At 41.6% G+C, this 25,558-nt stretch overlaps 1 protein-coding gene across 1 annotated transcript in view; it reads right to left on the bottom strand.

The window, feature by feature from the left end:
- The window catches only part of MEGF11 (multiple EGF like domains 11), a 275,408-nt gene that overhangs the window by 19,805 nt on the left and 230,045 nt on the right, over window positions 1-25,558 (bottom strand). Inside the window, exons 14-20 of the mRNA XM_085305434.1 lie at window positions 19,673-19,819; window positions 16,390-16,524; window positions 12,677-12,805; window positions 10,280-10,408; window positions 9,461-9,589; window positions 7,020-7,148; window positions 6,650-6,883 (exon numbers count right to left, since the gene is read on the bottom strand). Coding sequence (XP_085161560.1) covers window positions 6,650-6,883; window positions 7,020-7,148; window positions 9,461-9,589; window positions 10,280-10,408; window positions 12,677-12,805; window positions 16,390-16,524; window positions 19,673-19,819 — 1,032 coding nt within the window. The remainder of the gene's footprint in view (window positions 1-6,649; window positions 6,884-7,019; window positions 7,149-9,460; window positions 9,590-10,279; window positions 10,409-12,676; window positions 12,806-16,389; window positions 16,525-19,672; window positions 19,820-25,558) is intronic.

Raw genomic sequence — 25,558 nt, forward strand, 5'->3', positions numbered from 1 at the left:
ATCCTGCATTATCATGGCCTAAAGTTCTTTACTATTAGTATGAAACCAATTAAATGTAAGATCAAAACACAAAATATTTAAAGACTACAGAGTTCCACCTTTCTGAAGGTATTAAAAAGTACTTCCTCACWGTCCAACTGCATTACAGGGAGGGGAAGAAAATGGTAGGTCTGCAACATAGTTTATTCCATAGTTTAACACATGTAAGACCCCTGATGAAAATAACCTTTGTAGTGGTGAAACCTTTAATTAAAATGCTATAACTGTACCAACGAGTCCAAAATATTTTACGTAACTTTCTGCACAAAGGCTTAGGGAAAAAAAAAGTAAGCAAGCTGCAGCACTGAAAGGCAAACTTCAGCAATAATATTGTTACACTTAGAGACGTTTTTATCTATTTCATCTCTTTAACCTATGAACTTATTTATCAAACAAAATAATCTACCAGGAAAGCCATTATATTTATATTAGCAATTCTAATGCAAACATCAATCTCAAACTGTTTCAGTTTAAGAAAAAAWTGATAAGTATTTCAAAGTGGTATCAGAAGAAAAGATGAAAGATTTAAACTGAAACAACATAATTTAAACAGTCAAGCCCTGCAAAAAGTAAATAAATGGATTACTTTTAATAAACTATGGGCTTAAATTGCTGGAAGGAGGTTAGTTATAGGAAAAGCTTTTGGGGGGTGATGGTAATGAAATGCTGGGGTGGCAACTCATCCCCAGCCCTGGCGACCTTTAATAAAGGCTGAAAGCAGCTCGGTCAGGACGGACAGAGATGTGTCTGGTACTGCCCGGGCAGAGGGACGTCCAGATGGCCTCAGCCCTCCTCCTGTCCCGTGCTTCTCCGATTGCATTCATGGGAACATGCACTTTGCTTTGCTGACATCTTGTGGAGATCTAGATTTAGTTTAATTTATTGCAAAATATCCTGTTTCGAGTCAGTGGGTTTATCTGTAGGGTGTCTGCTGCTGAAGTGCTGGGGGCAGCGCTGAGAGGGGAAGCTGCACACGCATTGCTGACCGAGAGTTTCTTCTTGCTGAGACTCGCAGAGTAACTCTGAGATCACCTCTCATTTGTAGTAACTGCAGGACCTTTTAATTCTAGCTATCTTCCCAGCATTATTGCTAACAAAGTACCTCAGACCAGGATACATTTTCAGTCTAAACACTTTGCATTTGACTCTTTTGTGCTAGCCCCTGCAATAAGCATCACCTGGTGCTCAGACACTGATGCGAAAGGTTGGGTTTGTGCCCTCCTCCGTGCAAGGATGCTCTGGAGCGATTTTTGGGATGGGTGGATGGGTGTTTCAGCCCGAGGCAGCAGTTGAGGAGCCTGCACAGACTGCCAGGACTACACCATCTCCAAACTATAACTCGGTGGTATTTACAATAGAATTAACAAGCAGCAGTTACCTCCGGGGGCTGTAAATGAGACCCAGGCTGGCACCCACACACCAGCCATCAGTGCACGTCACCTCAAACACAGCTGCTCACAGGCAGCTCCAGCCTGCTGGCTGGGGACCCACTGCCCCCCGGAGAGCAGAGTTTGGCCCCACTCCTCACGCCCTACAGCCCCAGGTAAGCACAGATGTAGACTTTCCTGCTCCATAGGTGAGCGTTTGCATCCAAGTCATACCAGCTCCATCTTCCCCCATCCCTTATCCGTCAAGTCCCCTCTCAGCAGTGGGCACGGAGCAGCAGTTCGAGGCGACAGGGGTATGTCCCACCACGGTTGCTGCAAGATAAGAGGGTGCTTGCGGGTGCCAACGAGGAAGCTGCCAACATATTACAATTTCATATCCAGCTTATCTGGCAGTAGCTTGTCTGTGTCCCCAAAACCATGCGAAGGGAAAGTCTACCTGAGTGCCTTACTGTGCAGCACAGTGCTGAATTAAGGAATCCGCACTCATACACAAGTCTGAATCATCCCAAGTCTTTTCTTCCTTCATTGTATGCTTTTCAGAATTACTCCTCTAGTTCAATTCCATCTGGTTGATACTTAAGTACCCACATAGGTTGATTTACCTTGGTAGCACAGTCCATTTTCTACACATTTATTCATGAAGCTCTTACAACTGCTGGCTGGAAATGCATCAAGTTCAAGCCCAATTCTACCACCAATTAAAAAAAAAAAAAGAATTTTATTCTGTTCCGAAGAGTATGCAAAAGATTTAAATGACTAAAAAAAAGAGAATGATTTAAGTTAAGACCAAAAAGAACAAAACAAGGGATAAGTTAATGTTAACACAGAGAGATCAATCCTGTGAAGGGATCCATGACGATAGCCTCCTGCCGTGAGCCCCCCAAGCCTCTGGTTGCACTCCAGACCCAATGAAGTGAAGTGGTTTAACACCTGCTACGTGTCAATGCAGTGGAAGTCCCAGGAAGCCTAGATTGAGGCGAGGGTGCTCTGTGCCTTGAAAGACTGAGCTTCTGCTCCAGACTGGGATGCTGGATCATGAGGTGATGCAAAAAGTAGCCCTTCAGATCCTGCTGTGGGAGYGGGACAGCGTAGCAGGGAAATGGGGCATTGAGGCCAAAGCATAAAAAAAGGGAATAAGCAAGCACTCTCCCATAAATATAAAAACTAGATATTTCAAGCTACAAAATGACATCATTTCTTCCTCCAGGCAGTGATTTTTTATAGATACACACCACTCACACAGAGAGACAGTGGGGCAACCCTGAGCAGGAGCGTTCACTCTACCACCTCCCACTACACATCATCTACAAGATCATATCCATAGGAGCCTTACCTAGGCTGAAGTACTCTATAGGACCCACGACACGCTATTTGGATTTTGCTTTGCTCTGGTTGTGGTTCTTGATGTAGGATTCACCCACAGCCGAACACTGCTTAAGACCTCAAGCATCACTTCAGCCCCAAATCAAGGTCCTCAAAAGAATTCTCTGCTACTCTCCAGCACTACTGCATAGTAAACCCATCTGTCCCGATCTTCTTGAGAACAGAGTTAAACAACCTGTGGCTTGAAGTTCTCTGTTGGATGTGGGTGTATCGTTGTCACTTTGGTGAGCATCATTTTGCTTTCAGGCTTATCAGGGAAAGGCTGCCTCAGATCCTTGTGCTATGGTTAAGCTCTCCCTGTATGGGCAGTTTTCTCTCCCATTGCTTGCTGGGCAGACTGTGTGTTTTGCTGCCACGTCGTTCATCCACAAATTCAAAAAAGTCTACAGGTTGCTCAAGGGATTCCCCCTTTCTTAAAATTTCTCTCMTACGTACACATGGACTATCAGCATCAGAAGAGCTGAAGATTCAAAGATCAAAAACATCCTCCAGAAATAAATTAATGAGCTGGAAGAAATTACACRATCATTGTGTGCCTCCAGGAGCTAGTGCACGTGTGACTCTACCGAGAAACGACGACTATACTACCGCATAAAAGAAACGAGCATAGTAACAACAGTGGCTTTTCAGCTTATCCACACTACTACGGCCCATATAGGGCTTGATCTTGCAGCCATTGTTCAGGCTGAGTTCCCACTGAAGTCTGTGGCTTCGCATAGGGTTGTATTTACTGTACAAATACATCTGCATAGTACTTTGCCCCTAATCCACATGAAAAGCTCCAGGCTAAGACTGACATCCTTGTAATACCTACAGTAATACTGAGTCTCCTTCAGTGTCCTCTGCGACATGCAAATGTACACACGCACTCATACACGCACATGTTCTTCCCATTCAGCCTTGCCATGAGTCTCTATTTTTTATCTGTGCTCTTCTCTTGGTTTCCATCTCCCCTTTCTCTGCTGAGGAAGTTGCCTATCAGCACCTTCTACTGCCTTTCTGCTYTAAGGGAGGGAAAGGCTGAAAATCACATTGATAAGGCCAAAGTAGGCAAGGTTACTGATTGGTAGAAAGTTATGGCAGGCAAGTTTACTGGAGAACAGTCAGTATTTGGCAAGGAGTTTTCAGAAGCTCTTGTCTAAAATTTGTAAATGCCCCTCTAAAACTAAGATCAAAACTTAAAGCAATGTTGGTATCAGAAGATTTTTTATAATGAAATGAAGATGGAACAGACTAACTTTTAGTCTTCCTTTGCAAGCTCAGATAATCCAATATGTCAAGGCTGGGGATAGCAAGAAAACTGTTTCTGTGACTTCTAAAAAGAGATGGCTGATCCCACTCTCTGCAGTTTCCTGAGTGATAGAAATTATATTGCTACAGGGGCTGCATAAAGAAAGAAAGAAAGAAGGRAAAAAAAACCCATGTAAAGTCAGGATCCCCATCACTGAATGAGATGAACTGGAAGGAAATGGTATCCAGTTTCTTTCTAGAGAAGCCTAAAGATCAACACTTGCCTGCTGTTTGGGATTGCAAAGATTTGGCACTTCAGCCTTTGCACAGATTGAGCTGACACAGAGCAGCAACGACACAGCTGCAAGAATTAAACTCATTGTCATTCCCCAAAGACCAGAAGAGATCCCAGATTCTAGGAAAGCTGGATGATGTGATCCCTCGGATATTTTGATGTATCCAGGAACTCAGTCATCCCCAGAATGTTTTCTGTAAGTGCTTAAGTGTCATGTGGCATTAGGAGCTCAGGACAGGTGGCTGCACCTGAAAGGTATGCGAAGAATGTAGTACAGGAAGACTCAGCACCTGCAAACGCATAACCTGCAAGGATGCTCCTGGGCTACTGGCGTCAAACGTAACAGCTTTGTCTCAGTGGCTAGGGGGAAAAATCATACACCCCTGTTAACTTTGAAGGGTGAGAGTTTCTGTTTTCAGCATTAGTCTCCCTTTGGACTTCTTGAAGAGTGTGAGACTGGGACACCATCAGGTTAATTCTGAAGTCTCCATTCATGATTAAATAAAAACAACTGAGGGGTTCTTGTTCCCCTGCTTGAATGAAGAAGCTCAACTACTCTGTTCAGGAACTCCCAAGCTCAGCAACAGTCCTCCCCCGTAAGTTGTGCCTCTTAAAAATGCTGGGTCCCACTTACATTAATTAGAAAAGCATACAAACAAATAAGGTAGAAGAGGCCTTGTAGAAAAATGTATGAAGTGCCAACCTGAAAGAAATGAACAGCTGAGAAGTCCAGAACATTTTTCCATGCCTGTGGCTGTGATCTTCTGTCTTAGATCTGAAAGCCTCACTGTTGCTGAGGTGTGCCACAGTTGTCTTTTTGCATGTTCATGGTCTGGGTCTTCAAATGATGTTGATGTGACAAATTTCAGGCAAAAATATACTGGTAATTAGCCAGAGATCGGTGTTGCCCCTCTGGCAAAACTCTCATAATTTTCTTATCCAAATGAGCAGCTTAAGCAAGACCCTGTAAAACTAAAATTCAAAACTAAGTGGCAGTGGGACAAGGTCCGAGGCTGATATCTTTTTTTCTCTTTTCTTTCCATTTTGTAGTTATCAGAAAAAGAGATGCTCTGTTACAAGCTGGAGTGGTCTAAATAAGAATTTAGGCAGCGAGGTTGAGCAGACAGTCTCTGATGTGTGATATCCCAYCATAGGAAATTGTTCCCCTGCTACGAGGATGGCAGTCACAGTGCCATGACAGAACCTACTTGATCAAGTCCCAGCTGTAGCCAGGCCATGATATCATATGTTCAGTGAAAGAGACTTCCTTCCTGGTGCATCCCAAGCAGGAAGCAGAGCTGCCCACTACATCTTTCCAAGTCAACTCAGAAGCCAAGTCAGAGGCAGCAACAAGTGGTGGGGCCTCAGGAACTAGAGGGCTAGAACATTTGTACTAGAAGAAGAGACTGGGAAGCACAGCTGCTGAGCCTGCCTCTGCCTGCGCCAGAAGCCTGTGTTCCTCAGACTTACAGATCCAGCCTTGGATCAAGGGGACACGGAGCACAGTGCAGCCAGAGGGCAGCAATCCAAAGGGAGCTCYCCACTAGAGACAGGTTGGAGGAAACATGAACGAAGAAAGAAGTGAAGCCATCTTGCATCCAGCATGGTATTTGCTACTCTCCGTGGAGGAATGGTAAAGAACGACAGCATTAAAAAGGAGATCACCACCTCCAAAGTTTAGCTAATTAGTCAAGAGAAGCTGCTCTCCACAGCAGTAGCAGAAGACAGAAACAAGTAAGAAATATGATTTTAGCATGTTATTTGACCTTAAAGATCAACTTTTATCATATCATAGCCTTCCTCTAACTCTCTCTGTTCATCAGTTACTCTGAAGAAAATTCACACCAGCTGTCCAGACTATGGGGACTGGTCTGTGCACAGAAGAAAGCAACAACTAATCGGAGGGATCAAATCACAAACTGCAACACAGAAGAACATAAAATCTTATGATTAACTCCACTCTTCAAGCAAAAAACTCTGCTCCTGCAGGTTCCATAACAGGAAGCTTCTCTGCATGGCAATAGGGACGCAGCTGACAAGAACCTGAGTTTCTGCACTACATGCAGCATCTCTCATGCCTAGGACACCCTCTAGCCTGTAAATAATCATTCATACATGAAGCAACTTACAGCAGTTTTAAGTTACATTTGCTTTTCAACTGTCAAGTGTTGAAAAATTATGGTATCTGGGGGGAGAAATGGAAGTGTCATTATTTTTGAGGCTCTATACTGCATGTTATACATCACAGAAGCTTATATTTCCCCAACATACAGCAATATGAGTCCAGATTTGATTAACATAAAAAGACCCTTACCAGAAAGTGAGTAATCTGTATTAGTCATCCTCATGGCTGGAGTATAAGATACACTTGGCATGTCATGGCCCTTCTCCTTCTGTTTCCGTCGATACCACACAAACAGTGCCAGCAAGACCATAATAATTAGAAGGAGAATAATAATTCCAATGATTGCTCCCACTGAGTGCCTCTCTGATCCAAGAGCAGGGCTAATTTTAGTATAGGGGTTTAATTCTTCCATCATAAGAGCCGCTGTTAAAAGTAATTCATAACACACTGTAAGTTGAATTGTACATTTCATTTTTCAAATATATATTTTTAAAAATAAGTTCATCATTGTTTAAAAAAAGAGAGAGGGAGAGATTTAGCTCAGAGAAYGGCACTGTACCTTGATCACATCTGATTCCTTTGAAGCCTGGGCTGCAGTAGCAAGTACCTGTGACATGGTCACATGTAGCGTTATTCATGCATTCACATAGTTGTTTGCAACCATAACCAAATGTTCCTGGTGAGCACTCTGGGAAGCCAAAGAAAAAGATTGGAAAGAATCCTATTTTGGGAGGAGGGAGGGAACAGAGGGTGAAATCCTGCCCAAGGAAAAGTCAGTCAAAAGGTCTCCCTGGTTTCAGTGCAGCTAGGATAACACCCATACCATTAGATTACTATTTTAAAGTAGGAGATAAATGTACTTCATTCACAGTTTGGGGTACTACTTAGTAAGCTGTAACCTCCTTTCTGGAAAAGTCATACAAGACTTCTTAAKGATGAAATCAATAATACATACAGAAACTTAAGAGGACTTGATACATATTTCAAATGTACAGAAGTAAATAGAGCATAAGGTCAGAAGTTGTAGACAACATCTTGAAAGAGCATTGCATTCTCCAAGTTGACAGATTTTTTTCAGAGGAGGTTGCAAATCTAATTTTTAATGTACTTTTATATGCAACACAATATACTTTTACCACGGAAGCCCACATACTTTCAGAATTATCTCCACTAGGGCTGGAACATGAATACAGCATTGTAGAAGGAATTAGAGAACTGAGCATCTGCATAGTTTGGTTTGCTCTGCTTTTATATTAGAATTCCTGTATTTCTATCACAGACAAAATGATTGAATGTCCAACCGAGAAATTTATTCATACAATTACCATGACGGGCTATTACAATAAATCTGTYGGCAACTTGCTAAACTTCTTGAGGCAATATTCAATAACAAATTGAAGGAAACAACTTTTGGCAACTCCTACTTYGTTCTATAGGAAAGAGACTTTATTGAATGTCACTTGCTATATTTCTTTGGAATATAAGCAATGAACACTAGCCAGTGCCTGTATAATAAGTTAAATATAAAGTTATGTCTCTTTCGTACACATGCAGATTCCCGAATGAGGAAAAATAAAATTACTTTAATCAGTGCTCAGTCTGATATTAACCTGCAGCATACTTAAAATGAAGATAGCCTAAATTTTTGGAATGCACCACAGAAATRTTTGCATTTAGGCGTTTCATCTGAAATGCAGCATGACTGCCCATCCAGCAACATTCAAAGGAGGAGGGATAAGGAGGTATGCAAGGCAACAGTAAGTTGGCCATTTACAGAGGTGGCATATATAAACCCTACATGAGTATGCAAACTTGTTCCTGAGCCACATACTTTACTAAGTGCAAGGATATGCAAATAGAAAAGATGTTCATGATTTTTTTTATATGTACAGATAAATGTAGTAAGCTACAGTTAAGAAGCTCTGCAGCAGGCCTTTTATTTGCAAATTCAACAGGAATGTTATACTATTACCCTACTGCCAAAAAAAAAAAAAAAAAAAAAAAAAGAAAAAAAGAAAAGAAAAGAAAAACTCCCCAAACCTCATGGAATTAATGCCGTGGTAAGGTGAGACGAATTTCACCCTCTGCTGGGAGTCAAAGTAAGTGTGTGAGAATTTTCTTTTGATTTACTGCATTAGACAAACAAGTAATTATTCAGCTACAGTGCATACAGTTCCACTACCCTAATTCTTTGTTGTTAAAAGAAGCTGTTTGGCACAGCATGCTAAATATACCAGCAAGACATTGACAGCAATTACAATGAGATATGCTGGTGTTCTTGTATAGGTAACCGAAGTTCACTCTCCTCACTGCCTCACGACTGAAGTTAAATGTACATCCTTCTAAAAACGATAAACAGTTTCTGTTTTCTTGATCTATTTTCACTGTAAATGAACTCCAGCCAAGGAGTGCTCAGCTCTTCGGCCCGCAGAGCCTCGTGTGGCCCTGCAGGTCCAGCTGGGTGATTTGCATTCCAACATATGGATGCAGTTGCTGGTGGCGTTTGGAAGAGATTAGTCATTAAGGTTAGTAATGCTAGTAGAAGCCGAGCGGTACATGCTCAGTGCATCAAGGTGAGACGCACTATTTACTGGAACGTCAATGGGGTGAGGGTGAAGAGTGAAAATGCATAAAACAGGGAGCTCATAGTCCAGTGCAGGAATTCCTGGATGTGATTCTCCCATCCTGTCCCTGGAAAGGCTGCTGCTTCCATTTCTCCCAATGGAGCATTAAACTGGCCGTGCCATCTTGAACAAAGTGAAGAAACTCACAGCAACAGTCAGATAAAAATGTTTCCTTGGACCACAGGCAATACTGACTTACATCTGAGAGTCCTTCCTCTGGGAACCCATTTTTGACGATACACACAGGATATGCTGATTTGAGAAAATCTCCTTCAAGTTTAATTGTGAATGGTTTAAGTCTGTTATTTGCACAAGGAATTCTGAAAGAAAGCTCCCCCCAGGAGAAACGCAAAAATGAAGTAATATTGCTACTTACTTTGCTCACACTGTTTGCCTGTAAATCCCGTCCTGCATGTGCATTGCCCCGTGACGTGGTCGCAGTCTGCTCCGTTCTGACACTGACAAACATTGGCACAGTTTTTTCCATAGAAAGCTGCTGGGCAACCTTTCAGGAATTAGAACAAGGAAACACTAAGAAATAAACTGAAACACAAACTGAGATACATTAATAGCATAAAAAACGTAGGCTTATAAATCTATGTATTTGCTGCCTCTCTATATATTTAATAACACTTATTTGATCATTCAAACGCAGAGATACCGTGACAGCCAATTTTCTTGAAGTAGTGTTTCTCGTATCTTACAGAATTGCTTCTTAAGTGTTTCAAAAGAGCAAGTTTGACCTATGTATATAACCTGAATTTTCAAGAAGGGAAAGAAGATGGCTAAACAGAAACTGCCTTAAAGGCCAAATATCAGTTAATTACTTGAAAATGAGAGGGCTCCCCAGAATTTGATCTCCTCTTTCATAGAGGGCTGATAATTTGGCCCCAGCAGAACCAAAAAATTTCCTACACCAGGTCTGATATAGCAGGGCTTTAACAAGCAGGGACAACACCTGGGCAAACTATGACAATGAATGAACAATCTAAGTAATCGATTCCTCCTTCACCGAGTGGGAATGGCATAAAAAACCTTGAAAAGCTTCAGGGCTATTTTCTCCATGATGACAGAAGATATTCACAAGCACCAAGTGGGTGGTTTAGCAGGCAGGACTGCAATATTTGGAACAGMCACGAGGTAGCAGCACACGCTTTGACAGACTCCCCGGCAGAATAGTGTGGGAAAGGCTTACGCTGAGTGCAGTAGAGCCCAGTCCAACCATGAGTACATCTACATTCTCCATCGTAAGGGCTGCACATTGCTCCGTTGTGGCAGTTGCATGAATGAAAGCAATCAGGACCCCAAAAACCAGTGGGACAAGCTAGGAAAATAAAAAAGATTTGTCAGCWGACAAAAAAGCAATGATACTGCATTGGTGCAGTGGAGGAACAATAAAGAGAGAACCTAGGAGACCTCAGCAAAGGCAGAACTTTGCATTGTGCAATGATTTCCCGGCAATGAGCATTTCTTCCGAGCTGATAGCTGCTTTGCCCTGCCAGGTTGCAAACCCACAGCCTGACCCCAGCTGTCAAACCCTGGCCCAAGTACTTTTTTCTCCATGTAGATCAGATTGCAAGATCGGTGCCTACGTGCACCAAGAGCCACTGAAACGGTGACCCTAGACAGTGCATTACTCTAAGTGCTCTATCCACTCTTCCTGCCTTACTGGCATTATCTTTGAAGACAATTTAGACAGGGTTTTAAGATGTAGAAGTAATTTAATTTTCTTTTTGATATTCCGGAATTCTTGCATAATAAACTACAGCTATTCATGGTTTACATTTGCTATGCAATCAACTACTAAAATTACCACATTCACTTGAAATACAGAGCGCCACTCAAATTACGTAAAAATGTAAAGAAAACTTACTATCAGTACGAATTCCCATCCACAAAATCAGATTGCTTTTGTTGATGAGGCTAGTATTAAATTAAAATCTCCAGTTCTATTATACASTTCAACAAGTACAATATTAATACATTTTCAGAAGTTATTTTAAGCCATCCTCCAAAAATGAATGCAGCAAGTTATGCAGTTATTAGTGCCAGACTAAAAGATCCAAAATGATGATAACCCTTCAATATAACAACTATATTTTAGCTTTAAAGAGCACTTTCCATTGCTTCCTATTAAAGACATGAATTAATAAGGCATGGTTCCCAGGAAACCTGAAAGTACAGAAACAGTGCCTATTTCGATGCATGCCATTGGCTYCAATTCTGACGATAAATGCAAGTTTCTGGCATATGACAGACATATCTAAAGCCAAAATGAATAGCAAAAACTCTGCCATGACGTAAATCAAACAAAAGGTCACTGAACTCGCACAATATCAATCTGAATAGGATTTGGCCTAAAGTATTCGTGCTACAGGCAACCCGAAATGCTTCGATAATGCTTTTGTATGTAAGAGCTGCAGGGTCTGTGAATATCTCCAGGACTGGCTCTAGAACTGGAGCTAAAATTAGCTCCTTTGTATCTCCATCTCTTGGTCATCCCAGGTTAACYGGTGCACAGAGCGGCTTGACTGAAATAGCTCAGCGCTGGTTCTGCTACACCAGGCCAGGGACCGGCCGGGGMCGGGCGTGAGGCCAGGTTCGTGGTGGGAGATGCACACTTCCCTTACAAGAAGGTAAGTGAGGAAACAGTGAGGTTCCTACTTTGTGAGTCCAAAAAATAAAGCAGCTATCACCACGTCCTTCTGCCTAAATTGGAAATTGTGGCTGTTGAACCGGTCTTCCTCACTCGGCAAGCAAAAAACTCATTTTTTTTCAAGGTTAACAGAAACTAACAGTCATTTCCCAATTACATGGCTAAATATAATGAGGAATCTGTGCAGCTTTCTGTCTTTTTTTCTTTCCCCYTTTTTTTTCCTGAGTGACAGCAATATTCTGGCTGTGGAAGACACACAATAAAARCAAAATTACAGCCGTCTGTTTTTATTCGATTCCTACTTTATCACTTGAAGTTTAATATATTTTATTCTGGAATGCTGTCTAATATGCTASTTGTATCCTGAATATGAAGTAACATTTCTGAATGATAGGATATTGCTTCACTCTGTGATCTATCTTCAATTAAGGGATGCTCTCAGGAAATGACACTTTGGGATCAGCAAATGCCAATCTTCTACCTGGGCAATTTTCAGGAAGAAATCCTGCATCCCTTCAAGCCCACATTGACTTTTACAATTAAATTACATTTAATAGAAATATTTCAGCTGCCTAATTTCTCAATTCTATGGGCTTAGTACATGAAAACATTTACTGGTTAATAATTTCTAATGTAATGCTGAAAGAAAATGATTTCAAAAATAAATAAAAGAGAATCAGCTAGAAATTAAAAGGAGCATGGAGCTTTCTTTTTTGCTAAGAGCTTATGATCTCCCTTTCCTGTAACAGAAGCTAGTAACTGCTTCTGCAAATTCCAAATGCAGAAACTGATTCAACCCAAAGCTAACTTAGATTAATTAAAAGAAAAAAGCTATAAAGAGAGTAAGGCACTGGCTACTGTAATACTTTAGGGATTTCCCTGGAATCTGTCTTTGAATTTCAGAAAACACTCAACTGGAGAAATTGCTTTGCTTACCCTGCGAGCAGTCCTTTCCTATCCAGCCTGGGAAGCACTGACACGATCCGTCAATAGGGTTGCACGTCCCGTTCTCAGTGCACTGACAGTCCTCAGCACAGTTCTTCCCGTACTTGCCGCTGGGACAGACTGAAAATACAAGACAATTTACTCAAGGCTTTTGGTCATGAATATTAGGAAGTCATAGGACTTCACATTTAGTGATTAGAGAGAAAAGTAATTATGACATTTTTTGCTTGCATAAGCCAAATGGGCAAATTCTTACTGGAAAGAAGTAAAAGGCAGAAAGTATTCAAGTCTATTTTGTTTGCTTAAGTCTCAGGCTTAAAAACATTAACAGGAAAAAGTCTCTTAGGAATCCATATTTCTGCTGGAGAATGCATCAAATATAGTTAGAAGATTACAATTATTGAAGGACATTATGGAAGGATGAAAACAGGAGAGACAGGAAGGCAGAGGGAGCAGCAAACACAAGGAAGCATCTAGAAGGGATTGATCCAGGTACCTGGCTAAGGGGTCCCTTGGCGCAGACCCTGGGACTGGGCTCTGCAGGGCCCCCAGGACTACAGCCTCAATAACAAGAGCAGGAAGGATTTGGGCTAATCAGCCTAGCAAAGAAGTCTCACAAAGACAAAGAGCAACGGGGACTCTTACTATCAGGTCTCTCTCTAGAGGTTCAGGTCTGTCACGAGGTCACGAGGCTGAAGTACCAGGTGTCTACCTCATTGCTGGCCTGGTTTCCTCCGGATCAGACAGTGGCGAGGAAGGAATGTGCCTTTTGCTGCTAGATATATGAGGCATTGCTGAAGACCTTCAACTCTCAGCAACGTCAGTGGGAGGCAGGCTCACAGCATCTCACTGAATCAAATCATGTCATTGCAGAGTGAACCAGGAGCACGAGTGCTACTTCCCTGAGGATTTTCACCATATAAGTCTGGAGGAAGACTACTCCTCCAAGAAAGCACATATCCAATTGCTGAAAAGTCATGTCTGTCTTTTAGCATCCATCCACTTATTCATCTCCAGGAACCCATTACTGTAGTGAGTGCTCACCTGGGCTGCAGCTGATGGATTCTATTAATTAAATATGTTTGAATGAGATTTGTTCGACAGATGTGCTGTACCCTCAAAAATCASAGTCCATTCCACCCAGCTTATTCCTGAAGCAGGAAGAAAAGAAACTCTGAATTTTCTTCAGAACAATCTTTTAACAGCCTAGGCACAGTGATATAAAACTAACAGACAGCTATATCTTCAACCTCCTACCAAATTATTGGAAATCTTTAACATTAAAATTGATGGAAAGTTCTGCTGAGTAATGAATGAATTGTTGCACTGCTGTGCTCTTATTGGCTGTGCTCYCTGACAAAAACAGATRTATTTTGGAAACAAGATAAAACACACAGTCCATCTCTGTGAAGAATGTAACAAATGAAACTGGACTYGTATCCTGGTAAATAAAAGTGATGTCAAAAAAGTGATTAAGGCACTTCCCTGAATTATGCAACTGTTTCACTATTTCAGCCACTCTCACTTTCTCATAGGCATTCTCTGCAGGTGACCTCAATCTTCCTGACAGTGAATCAGCCACAGATTGAAATCCTGAGCTGTGGTTCATTTGCTTTTACATTATATGCCATCCTCTWCTCTTACTATGGCAGAAACCTAAGAATGATGCAGAAGACAATACCGCATAGTCTAGCCACAGACTTATCTGTAGGAGTGGATAAAGTTGGCTTTCAAATTATGTGCTAAGCAGAATAGTTCTCTAACTGAAAAGAGATAAAACTAAACACAATATAGAGACGTAATGAAAAGAACAATATACAGACACAAAGAGAGAGAAGGAAAGAAAAGGCCTCACATCACAGAARGAGCAAAAACTAAAATGATCCGTCAAGCTGGCTTCTCATGTATGCTATACCATTACTCAATTCCAATGCTCTATACAGAGCCGTTCAATGCGATATTTTTATTGCGGCTTTAAGATGGTGATAGATAACATCACTTAAAGGAAGGCCAGATTTTTTTATATGTACAAAAAATAGTTCTCGAAAGGCTTCCTTAAAATGGAAGCAGATTTACACTGCAGTGTGGAATACTAATGAATYGAGAACAGGTTTTTGGTTCAAACACTGATGCCGACAAAGGTAACAGGTCAGACTTGGTAACAGAAACACTTCGGTTCCGGAGGTGAAAGCGAGCAGAGGGGTTTCTACTGTGTGAGCACCTCTTGTCTTAGTGAAATGGTCTGGGTGCGCTGCGGGGCATAAGCACGGAAGGATTATAAGCCCCGTCCTACCGAAAGGGTTGCGCTCATTAGTTTAAATAATCTGGCTGTGGACTGCCACAGTGACTGCCCCGTAAAGTTGTGAGATCCAAATATGCGCGTCTTAAAATGCTGTAAGTATTTTTAAACAAAACTGTAGAGTAAGGACCAATACTGCTTTATTCAGTGTGGACTGTGGTGTTAATCAGCTATAAAAGCCCTGACGTGGGACTCCTGTGGGATGCCAGGTGTGCTCCTGCTGCTCTAACATATTGTCAATCCAACTTGCTACATGGCTGCGAAAGATAATTCTGAAAAGCAGCTGCTTGCTGCTTGCTGCTTAGCCACAGCCGTGCGAGGGGGTCGCCGGAGGACCTGGAGAGGTTGTGGAGCACGCCGGACGCTCGCGCTGCTCAGGGAGCTGCAGCCCGCTGCCGGGCGAGCAACAGCGCAAGGTCAAAGTACAAACGTGAAATCTCTGTTTCACGTTTTTTCTCGTGGAAGACATTCATTAGAACCATAGAATCACAGAATTAGCATTCTTCTTTTGACAAAATAAAGTTACATGCTAACTCATTATGACAAACTGCAACACAAATTGATTTTAATTAGGACATGAATATTTTAAAATTAATTTGCTGGATGGATCAACATTTCAAAGTAAAACCAGAAGTGCCGAACATCTGAGCAAAAATAAAATCGAGTTTTCTTAAGAGGATAATTAGCCCTGCTTATGCTTTGAAATCTGGCTAACTTTTCACATAAAATGGACAAATTCACTGAAATACGTTCATACTAATATATTAATTGGTATAATGTTTAGTTCACTGCGCAGCATAGGGAAAAGAAAACGTGGTTATATTTAATCTATGTTTAATGATTTTGCACAAGTACTGTCTGCAATTTCTAACTTACTGAAAAGCAGGTCATTAAAAAGTGTCAGTTCAATTTTTACAGGGATGGTGACTTCACAAGGGCAGTAGCCATTAAGAATAGTCTCTTTTAAATCTGTGCATAGAAAATACCCATAGAAGTATGCYATAATTCAGACTCTGCAGAATAGGGCAACGATTTTGCAGGCAGTTTTAGGACAAGACTAAAAACAGAGCCCATGTTTAAAAGGGGACTCACTTTCTAAGGGACAGAAAGGTGACGGACATTCGAGCAGTCGAGGCTAGAACGTGCCTGTGATTTCACTGCTTCATTGCTAGCTCCTGCGCCTCCTACACTTGTAATTGGGTGCACACTATTTGAGCCACTCGCGGAGTCCTGGTCAGTGTAAATAAAGTTGCAGGCATTATCCGGGTGTTTCGGTTTATGTACCCAATAAAATGCAATTAAAAAACCAAAAGGGGCAGAAACCTTGTGATCAGTCTTGCTGCAAAGAGTCGCACCTGCAGACATGTGGGGGGCCAGGCGGCATTTGGGGGTGGGCGCTGCGTACCTTGGCTGCAGAGGGGGCCGGAGAATCCAGGCAGGCAGTCGCAGTGTCCCGACACGTGGTGGCACGGCCCGCYGCTGTGCACGCACTGAGGGCACGCCTGGCTGCAGTGGTGCCCGTAAAAACCAGGCGGACAAACTGAAGACAGAACAAAATAAGCTGTCACAGGTTTYGGGAAGACTTCTCACTGCAAAGAGCTTTAGCACGCTCTCTGTATCCTAATCACTAGCCAACAATATTTCTTAATTTCTAAGAACCCACAGTTTTGTGAACAGTGGGAATTACAAAGCCTGTTTTCCTATGGCTATATCTCCTGGCTGGATTATCCCAGAGCTAATAAAGCGTAAGCTTTGAGTAAAACTCTTTCTGTGGTTCAAATAGTCACATGATCCTACCTCATGTAAGTGCTCTGCTATTTAATAACTCAGCTGAGCTCTCATGGCAGCCCTTCTCAAGAGAGATGCTGCTTTGAGCCTCTCTGCCCCTCTCCAGCTACACATTTTGACAAAACATAGGAGTTTAAGACCTTTGAGACCTCATATGCCACTGGCAGATATGATTAATACCCGGTAACACATTCCAAAGCTTTCCAGACAAGTAGGAARAGATGCACATATGCCTACGCACAGACAACAGAGCTTCAGAGGCTTGYTTCCTTGGGAAATTAAGCTAAGAAATCAGAGAGGGTGTATTAGGAAACTCCCAATTTTTTGCTTTAAACAACTATGACAAAAGCTGATTTCTAAACATAAGAGGTACAAAACATGTGCTCAGCTGGGACATTCAGTTTGGACATGCCATTGCAGGAGAAGCATCTACCAGTGAGGAACAGAATCTAAAAATGTTAATTATGATAATAGCATGCAAGATCACCTGATCTACAGCAATAATCATATTGGATAGCTGAGTAAATTTGTCATGAACTGTGTGCTTAATTAGCTTAAAACTTGGATTGAAATTATTATTGAATCTGTCCTCAAGGTATAGTGCCAGGAGGAGGACTCAGTATCTCTGCTTCGAAGCCCACATAGAATGAAAAACCATCTACTGCCCAAAGATTCACTACTACTGATGAACACAGTCATTAACTTGCAGTAGGTAACTCTATGAAAGACCTTACATGTTTTTATTTTTACTCTTGTGATTCTCTATTATGTGGTTCTGGCTCAGTGGCTACTATATCATGTCCGTTCTATTTTTTCCCTTAATGAGATTTTTTCTTTTGGTCCATATGTTCACAGAAGATGTCAGCTTCTTATGCTACTGCAGATTTCCAGCTGGAGCTTAGCTGACAGTTTTGTTGATGACGCACTAACCATAAAACAACCTAGATCACTCCAGCAGACATTTCTGCATGGCTGAGAGCAGGAAACTATCCTGGTCTCTCACATAATCCTGATCACACAGGCGGGACAAGCTGAATGAGGACCATCCTCGGTACTGCTCTTTAGAGGTTAAATCCTGTTCCTAGTTGAATTTGCAGGAGGAAAACGGGACAGATCTTGAGAGCACATGTAGCAGACCAAAGCCACCTTCAGCTACAGAGGTGTCCTTTCACAAGAGAGTCCTAAGCCCAAATTCAGCAGAAAAGGTGGGAGCCAGCAGCATTCCCGGTTCCTATCTTCCGAGGGGGAGCTTCAAGGCAATAGCAGAAGCAGCTGCAGAACGCCTCCGCTGTCATCCCCATGGGAAGGAGAATTTCTCTTCACTAAGTCCTCAGCAAATGTCCTCAGGGTACAGTTTGATTACTGGAGTTATAAGCTGGGGACATAGTTTGCCTCTTGTAGCCTACGTGCCATTAGCTGATAAAACTAAGCTGTTTTTTTCAGCTCAGAAAGGCCAGAAACTATTAACTTCTGGAGGTGTTGCATTCTTAGGGTTTCAGATTTGTAAAACAATTTCTTTCCCAATTCCCCAAAGCTCCAAGTGCCACATTTCAGCCTTGGAGAGAGGTTTTACAGCTACACAGATATGCTGAAGCACCTGGAAATTGGGGTTTATAATGGAAATGCTTACAGGCCATTAAGTACAGCAGTGCTAGAGGTCATAGTTAGAATGGCTTTAAATAAAAACTGTCAGCTACAAATTATTTTTAGAGTTGAGTGTGTCCTAATGTCAAGTGTAACTGKTGAAATCAGGAGGGTTATACGAACTGGGCATGGAGAATGTCTTACAGGAAGAACAAGGGCTGCTGCGGAAAAAAACATAGGAAGAAGTTTGCGTGTGCTTTGGATCAGTGAGTAAAGATCCCTAAAGGGCAAATGCTGTTTCCTAGATGAAGCCGATGAAAGGATTTTTATCTCCTCAGCAATGTTTAATACGTAGCAGCAGATTGTCAGACAGGAGCTATTTTGGGCTGCTGTGTTTCTTTTTCTAGCATGTAAGAAAACATTGATTTGTCACTTTGGTAGCCAATGTTCATCCACTCATCAAGAGATGATGGGCTGTAGCTGGCATTTCTCTTTGTGTAATGGGTGAGCTATGGCCTTCCTGGACAAGCTGTCCCCTTCATTTCCTGGGAATCATGTGGTACTCCAGCAAAAATACCAGTAAGTATCTAAGCCATGTTCTCCCATGTGCAGTTCACAGAACCAGTAAGGTTGGAAGGGGCCTCTGGAAATCATCTAGTCCRACTTCYCAAAGATTTCCTGGTGCTGGTTCCACTGGGGATTGAACCCAAGACCTTCAGCATGTAAAGCAGATGCAATAACTACTACACTACCAGCTGCATCAGTGGCTGTGCACCTTATGACCCTGCAGAATCTGTTTAATAGGTGGCCTATCCTTTGCCATGACATTACTGTGAARCTGTTTTTGCCTAGATCTTTCTGAGTTTTGTATACAAAGATTTTTCTCCTTTCCAGGCTCTCCTGTGACCTCTAGGTGCTGTGGAAGGTCAGAAGGAGAAATCAAAGGCAAGAGCACACCCAGCTCTGCTTTGCTGATGGCACTCTGGGAAACATCAGGGGAAGGGCAGATCTACCTTCCAGRAATTGCATTACAACAGCAAAATGCTGTTTATCAGCTTGTCAGTACCTGATCTATGCAAGTATTTTGGGGGGGAGCAAAGAGAAGGTAGTAAAACACCACTCTTAGCTCCCTTACCCTTGGAATTTTTTGGCTGAAAAGAATTTTTGGGGCTAATCTTTCCCCCGAGCAAGTTATAAGCTAACACAGCTCTGAAAACTGTGCCTCAGTCTGGCTGGATAGTGCCATAAATGAGCATTTAATTCTGCGTTGCTTCTGCCTATCCATGGAAAAATCTTGGATCTATGGAAAATCTTACTTCTCTGGCACATGGGTCCTCTGTATCCAGGCGCACAGTCACAGCTCCCATCCTGTGGCGAGCAGGATCCCCCGTTCTCGCAGTTGCAGGAGATGGAGCAGTTTGGTCCCCAGCGTCCCTGGGCACATATGTTGTCACAGTGGATGCCTAAAGAAAGCAAGGCACAYGGTAGGTTTTCACACAGCTGACTCTATTCGTTGAGCAGTTTTGGTGGGTTGATGGCTCCCAGTACATTACAGAGCAAACAAGGAAGCCTGGAAAGGAAATAGTTACCCTTTTATCTGCCTAATACAGCGACAATTAAGAGAAGGYCAAAGACATGAATTCTGCAGGGGTCAGCAGGCTCCTGTGCGATGCACAGGCTTCCAGGCAAAGAAGCTCAGTGTGTTGTCTAGGGATGAATRGCAGGAATTGCTTTAAAGTCACAAAACATCTTAAATACCCARTCTGGAAATACAAAACTGGTTGAAATTTGGTTACTAAACTACTGTGAACTGGAAGACTGAAAAAAAGAAAAAAAAAACGTATTTCTGTGAAAATATGTCCAATATTTATTTTTCTGAATRTATGCAAATTCAGCTCTAAGTTGTGCATTGTTCACTTCCTGGCTTAAATCACTGCACTCTGGATTATTATGCTTTTAAAAGCAATCTTGTGCCATAGTTTGTCACATACAAATGYAAGCTAAGGATTTGATCCTGCACATCATTTCTTGTCCAAGAGGCTCTTACTCCACTGGAATAAGACATCCCAATACCTACAAGCAACCAAACTACTGGCATGATCAAGAGCTATTTGGATGGTAAAAGGTTTGCAGGATGAGCTAAAAGAGACATTAAGAGCTGCCAGCTGCAGAAAGTGGCAGTAGCAAGAGCAAACTGTAGATACTGATAACAACAGAAAAAGTGATTTACAGCCTGGCTTGAAAATTTTCCTAACAACGTTAGCGCACCAGGTGCTTTACAATTGCTCCACCACGCTTTGATGGCATCCACATGCCCTAGCTATGCTGTCAACATGAAACTACTCTTTATCATCCGTGCACATGCCCCCGCTGCCTAATGGGATAAATGCAGACAAGGAGCTGCACAGCCCCAGCTGCAGCCAGAGGTCGGATTAGCGCACCGCTAAGGATAAACACAAACCCAGGTAATTTCCTGCCCCTTTGATAACTTCATCTGGATGCTACAGGTAATGTACTGCAATCTGTTCAGAGACTGGACTTCAAGAATTATTAAATCAGCTAAATTATAAACACACTTACAGTGCAGTTTCAAGGCTGTTTTATAAATCTCTGAAGTTAATACAGTAAAAAATACTGCAGAGCCAAAATTTCCTTTTTCTGAAGATTAATCACACATTTATAATGTCCCTTCCTAGAAAATCTTAACCAAGGCTGGCAGAAGTACAGTTTGAAATGGGGCTTCTAGTAATACAYGATCATAGCCTTATTTATAAAGAGGCATGGCCTATGCTTTAGAACTTAATAAAAAACAAATTAAAATACAATAAAAACATAACACAAGCTCAATTTCTTAATATTTAAGTAAATAAATCCAAACAAAAGGAATGCRAAAAGCTACAAGAAATAGTAATATCTGTATTAGTAAAATGAAGAAAATCAATGATTTTAACATAGCCCTTCCTACTCCTGTTAAAATCAAATACATCTTTGGAACAGTTAAACAATAAATGCTTTGACTGTGCATTTATTTACTATATCTACAATACTCTGCAACTAAAAAGTAATATAATAAATGATTTCCTGCATTTCCTGTGTGWACAGACACACACACACATATATGCATATATACACACATTTTAAAGTCTCACTTCAAGCTCCCAGAAGTGTAATTCAAACAGAAATGTCTGAATGTGTATCTTCTGACTGCAATATTAAAAATGCAACTTTCTGATTGTGAATAAACTACTTTTAAATGGAGACAATTAAATAGCATTATTTCTTGTTTCTTTGGGCAAAATTTKGGGAAAAATGATACTGGCTGCTTTCTCTTGCAAGGTAGGTGAATGCCAGGGCTGTTCATTGCACAGCAAAGTCCTTCAATTTGGTAATGAATAACGAGGGATGTCTTCCCACTCCTACTGAAGGCAATGAGTCACTGCGAAGCTGATTGTTGTAACGAAATGTAAAGGGGGGCAAAAGGAAAGCTGCTGGAAGACACTGATACCCATTATAGCATATATTTATTTATTAATTTTCAGAAGGCATCTGAGAAGGTGCTGCAATCATTTTTTTATTACTTTGTATTACTCTAAGTTAATTCTCAAGGAAGACTTCATTTTTTGGAGGCTCTTACACGTATTGAATTGCACTTGTAAGTGAGTAGTAAGAGTTGCATCTGGGCGTGCATRTCCTATGGAGCTTTGCTAAAAAGGCACCTTAATTTTACAATTCCCTAACTTGACAGCATATGGAAGGGGAGTCCGTACCTCCCAGCTACTTTGCAGCTGGAGTTAGTGAAGCAGTAAGCTTCCTTAATATAAAACTTTAATGTTTATCTAGGAACTGGCTGATGAACATTTCTGATAAGCAATTAGTTTTCAATTTCCAGAAATACAAAATACGCTGAAGTTGACGCATCTCAGTACAACCTCCAATTACAACCCTAGATTCCTAATTTATAAACAAATTCCCTGTTTTAAAAGCGTGAKGTACAAATTGGACAACTATCAGAAGAGTAAGTCCTTGAAGCTGCAGGAAGCAGTTCTATACATAAACCCTATTGCCTAGATACCAGGAAATTATCTTAGTGCCTGAGGCTGTGGTTCACAATTGCAGATAGTAGGACGAAATTACACTTTGAAAAGCTTCTCAAACAATGTTTTGGGGCTGAATTGTAAAAGAAATTCAGGTAAGTTACATAACGTTATAGTTGTCCACTGTACCTAGGCAAAGGACGTTGGCAGTCCTGAACCGTAGCGTGGAGGCAAGGTCAGAGCAGARCCCACTGTGGCCTTTAATTCAACCCATGAAACAGCAGCCACAAATTTTCACCGGATGAAGGAAGGTTCTTTGCATTAAAATGTACAAATTGTACTGAGAAAGATTCAGCTAACATGCACAAAACCATCATGAAAAGGAGCAGAAAATGAAAAATAGAAGAACAAACAGCCAGACAACTGGGACGAAAGACATCTGCTCAGAGTTACTTCCTCTGCTGCTTCCTCCACTAATCCTGGTTTTAATGGGGGTTTGCCCAAGCAAGGCAGACCTAATACTGCTTGTAACTACATCGCACTGAAGGACTTTGGAGAGAAACATTCCTGAAAGCAAGACATAAGAATCCCCCCTTTCCCCTCTCCAGCTGAGTRGTGCCGTTTCTCTCATGCCTGGGGATTGTATCTCAGTAAAATCTGCCWTCGGGTTTTTTTTGCCTTGTCTTTAGACAGTTGGAAACTAATACTCCAAAAATAATAGAAGAGAAAACATGGATGGAATAAATGAGAGCCAGTGGCCTATTTCTGACCACCGCTATGCCCTGACAGTAGCCTCTGCAGCAGGGCCTGAATGCTGCCCAAGACCTAACTATTTTTCAGGGATGCAGGAATTTGATAAATTATAGGATGTAGTTCCCTTCCCCCATATACTTTAAATTTATAGCTACCAATGTACAACTGTAATTATTTCCCCGAATAAGATCTTCATCTTTTTTTATCCCCAATAATCACAATCTAAAGACAGATGCAACATCAATTAGCAATGACAGGAACGCTTTCAGCAGACATTTGAATCCAACACAAACATTGTGCTCTCCTCCACCTGTCTCTCAACATGACATGAAGTCATAATAATCTCTTGTCTCTGGYGTTTGAATAGCTTTGGAAAGAGCTGCTTTTTATGCATAAATAGGCATCGGATTAATGCGGGTAATACAGCRGAGACCTAAAGTTTGGTGAGTCATGCTTGGCTTCTTTCATTGGGATGCCTGGTAACCTTTATCTCCAGCACGAATAATTCTTAATGGTATTTTGTCTACCTGTTGACACAGTGCATGGTGACAAAACCACAGCAGTAGCAACAGAGCTTCAACAGCAGCAAATAATCTAATCATTATAGCTGCAAGGCTGCCGTAGACAAATGGTTTCTTACAGGGGGGCGGCAGGCAGGCACTTGATTGCACTGCAAGCGCCATGGGACTGTATCGCTGCAAGTGCTCTCTAGCATAGGATATTCCTTCAGCCTTGGTGAAGCTTTGGGAAAGGACCCTGACACCCAAAGGGCAACAGGTTCACACAYGTGCCCAACCCGGCTCCCCAAGAAAGCCCCTCACGGCCCCACTGAATACTGAATTCCCAGGAACCTCCTAATTTGTATTTCAGGTAATGATTTCTATAATCATATGTTCACCTTGTCTTTAACCTTCTTCTCTTTTCTTTCCCCAGCACCCTTACAGCTGTTACACTTATGTTTTAGCTATAAATTCTATTTAAATCTGTTCTGTATTTAAGATTAGATCAGCATGCTTTGCTAAGTAGTGAATACTTTGCTGCTTCAATCTACAAAAGGTAAAAGAAAATTCAATCAGAGCACAAGAAAAATCTGTCTGAGTAGCTCTGGATCAGCTGTTCAGAAGGTATTATGATAGCAAATGAACAAGATTTTATAAAGAATACTTGATGCTTTTCTATTGTTTTTTGCATCTTCATATATTTTCCCACTCCAGGGTTTGCCTCAGGTATTTGACTCAAATGCACTCAGAAAGAACGTAGTACAATTTGTGACAACTCAGCTCTTAGGATGCTGAAGAACAAGCAAATCTGTTTGGGGAGGGTAACAGACAGAAGAAAACATAAAGGGATCTCCCATAAAAATAAATGGAAACATTAAGAATTGATGGCTGCTCATCTAGTCTGCAAATAAGCTATTTTTGTTTTTATATAGTGAGACTAACAGAGATAACAGCAGCCACATTATGTACAAAGTTTGGTGGCGTCCTCAGAATGCTTTTCTAACTGTGAAATGGTTTTCAGATGGATAGTGTGGAGCCCTTATTTACCTTGCTAAGAGTTGCCCACCGGTGGACTTCAGTACAGCAACTCCTGTATAACAGCCCATCAGTCTAAAYGAAAGCACCGTGATCTGGTCCTAAATAATGAAGAATAAGCCTTTCCCTGCAGCCAGTGAAAAWTTCTAAATTGTCTCTTCTCCCATCATTGCATAGGCAATTTATGCACCCATTAATGTAAGTGTTTTTCTGAAAGTAATATACTTACAGCCTAATGCACCTCYGTGGAGCACTAATCCTACCCCTATTTTTAATTATCTAGAGAAAACTCCAGATATGAATCATCCAACTCAGGGAATTTATGTAATAAAAGCTTTTGAGGCAAGAGACCTACCTCACAAGAAATAGAGGAAGTCAAAATGTTTGCTAAATTAAGGATCATCTGGTTCCCCTTGTTGCGGGATATTCTCCAAGGCACACTGCTGCAGGCGGGAGCGGGAAGTTGCTGCTGGCATAAGGCTAGATCTAGGAGGAAACACTACTAAAAGGATCAGCGTCTATCGAGTCCGCCTCCACCGTTCGGGGCATTTCCTCCCTACATCGTCTCAAACTTGGACATGATTCTAGGCTGGGAAGGAGCAAGAACATGGGGAGAATCAAGCTGACCATCAGCCTGGTAAACAGGAGCGAAGAATTTATAAGTGAAATAATTTATTGCTTTCCAGACTTTCAAATGTTCAACCCCCCTCCAAGATAAGCCATGAACCAAGAGCTGCTCTACAATTGAATGTGTGTAAGTCATTCGTATTTGATAACGCTGATCGAAATTTAAGCTGTTTTTTCTCCTTTGCGTAGAATGGAAAAGAAGATATTTATAACGTTTGTCACTGTAAACACCTTTCACCAATAACATACACAC

This window comes from Rhea americana, unplaced genomic scaffold (genome assembly GCF_003343005.1).
Source record: "Rhea americana isolate MKP2758 unplaced genomic scaffold, rheAme1 scaffold_22, whole genome shotgun sequence".
NCBI lineage: Eukaryota > Metazoa > Chordata > Aves > Rheiformes > Rheidae > Rhea > Rhea americana.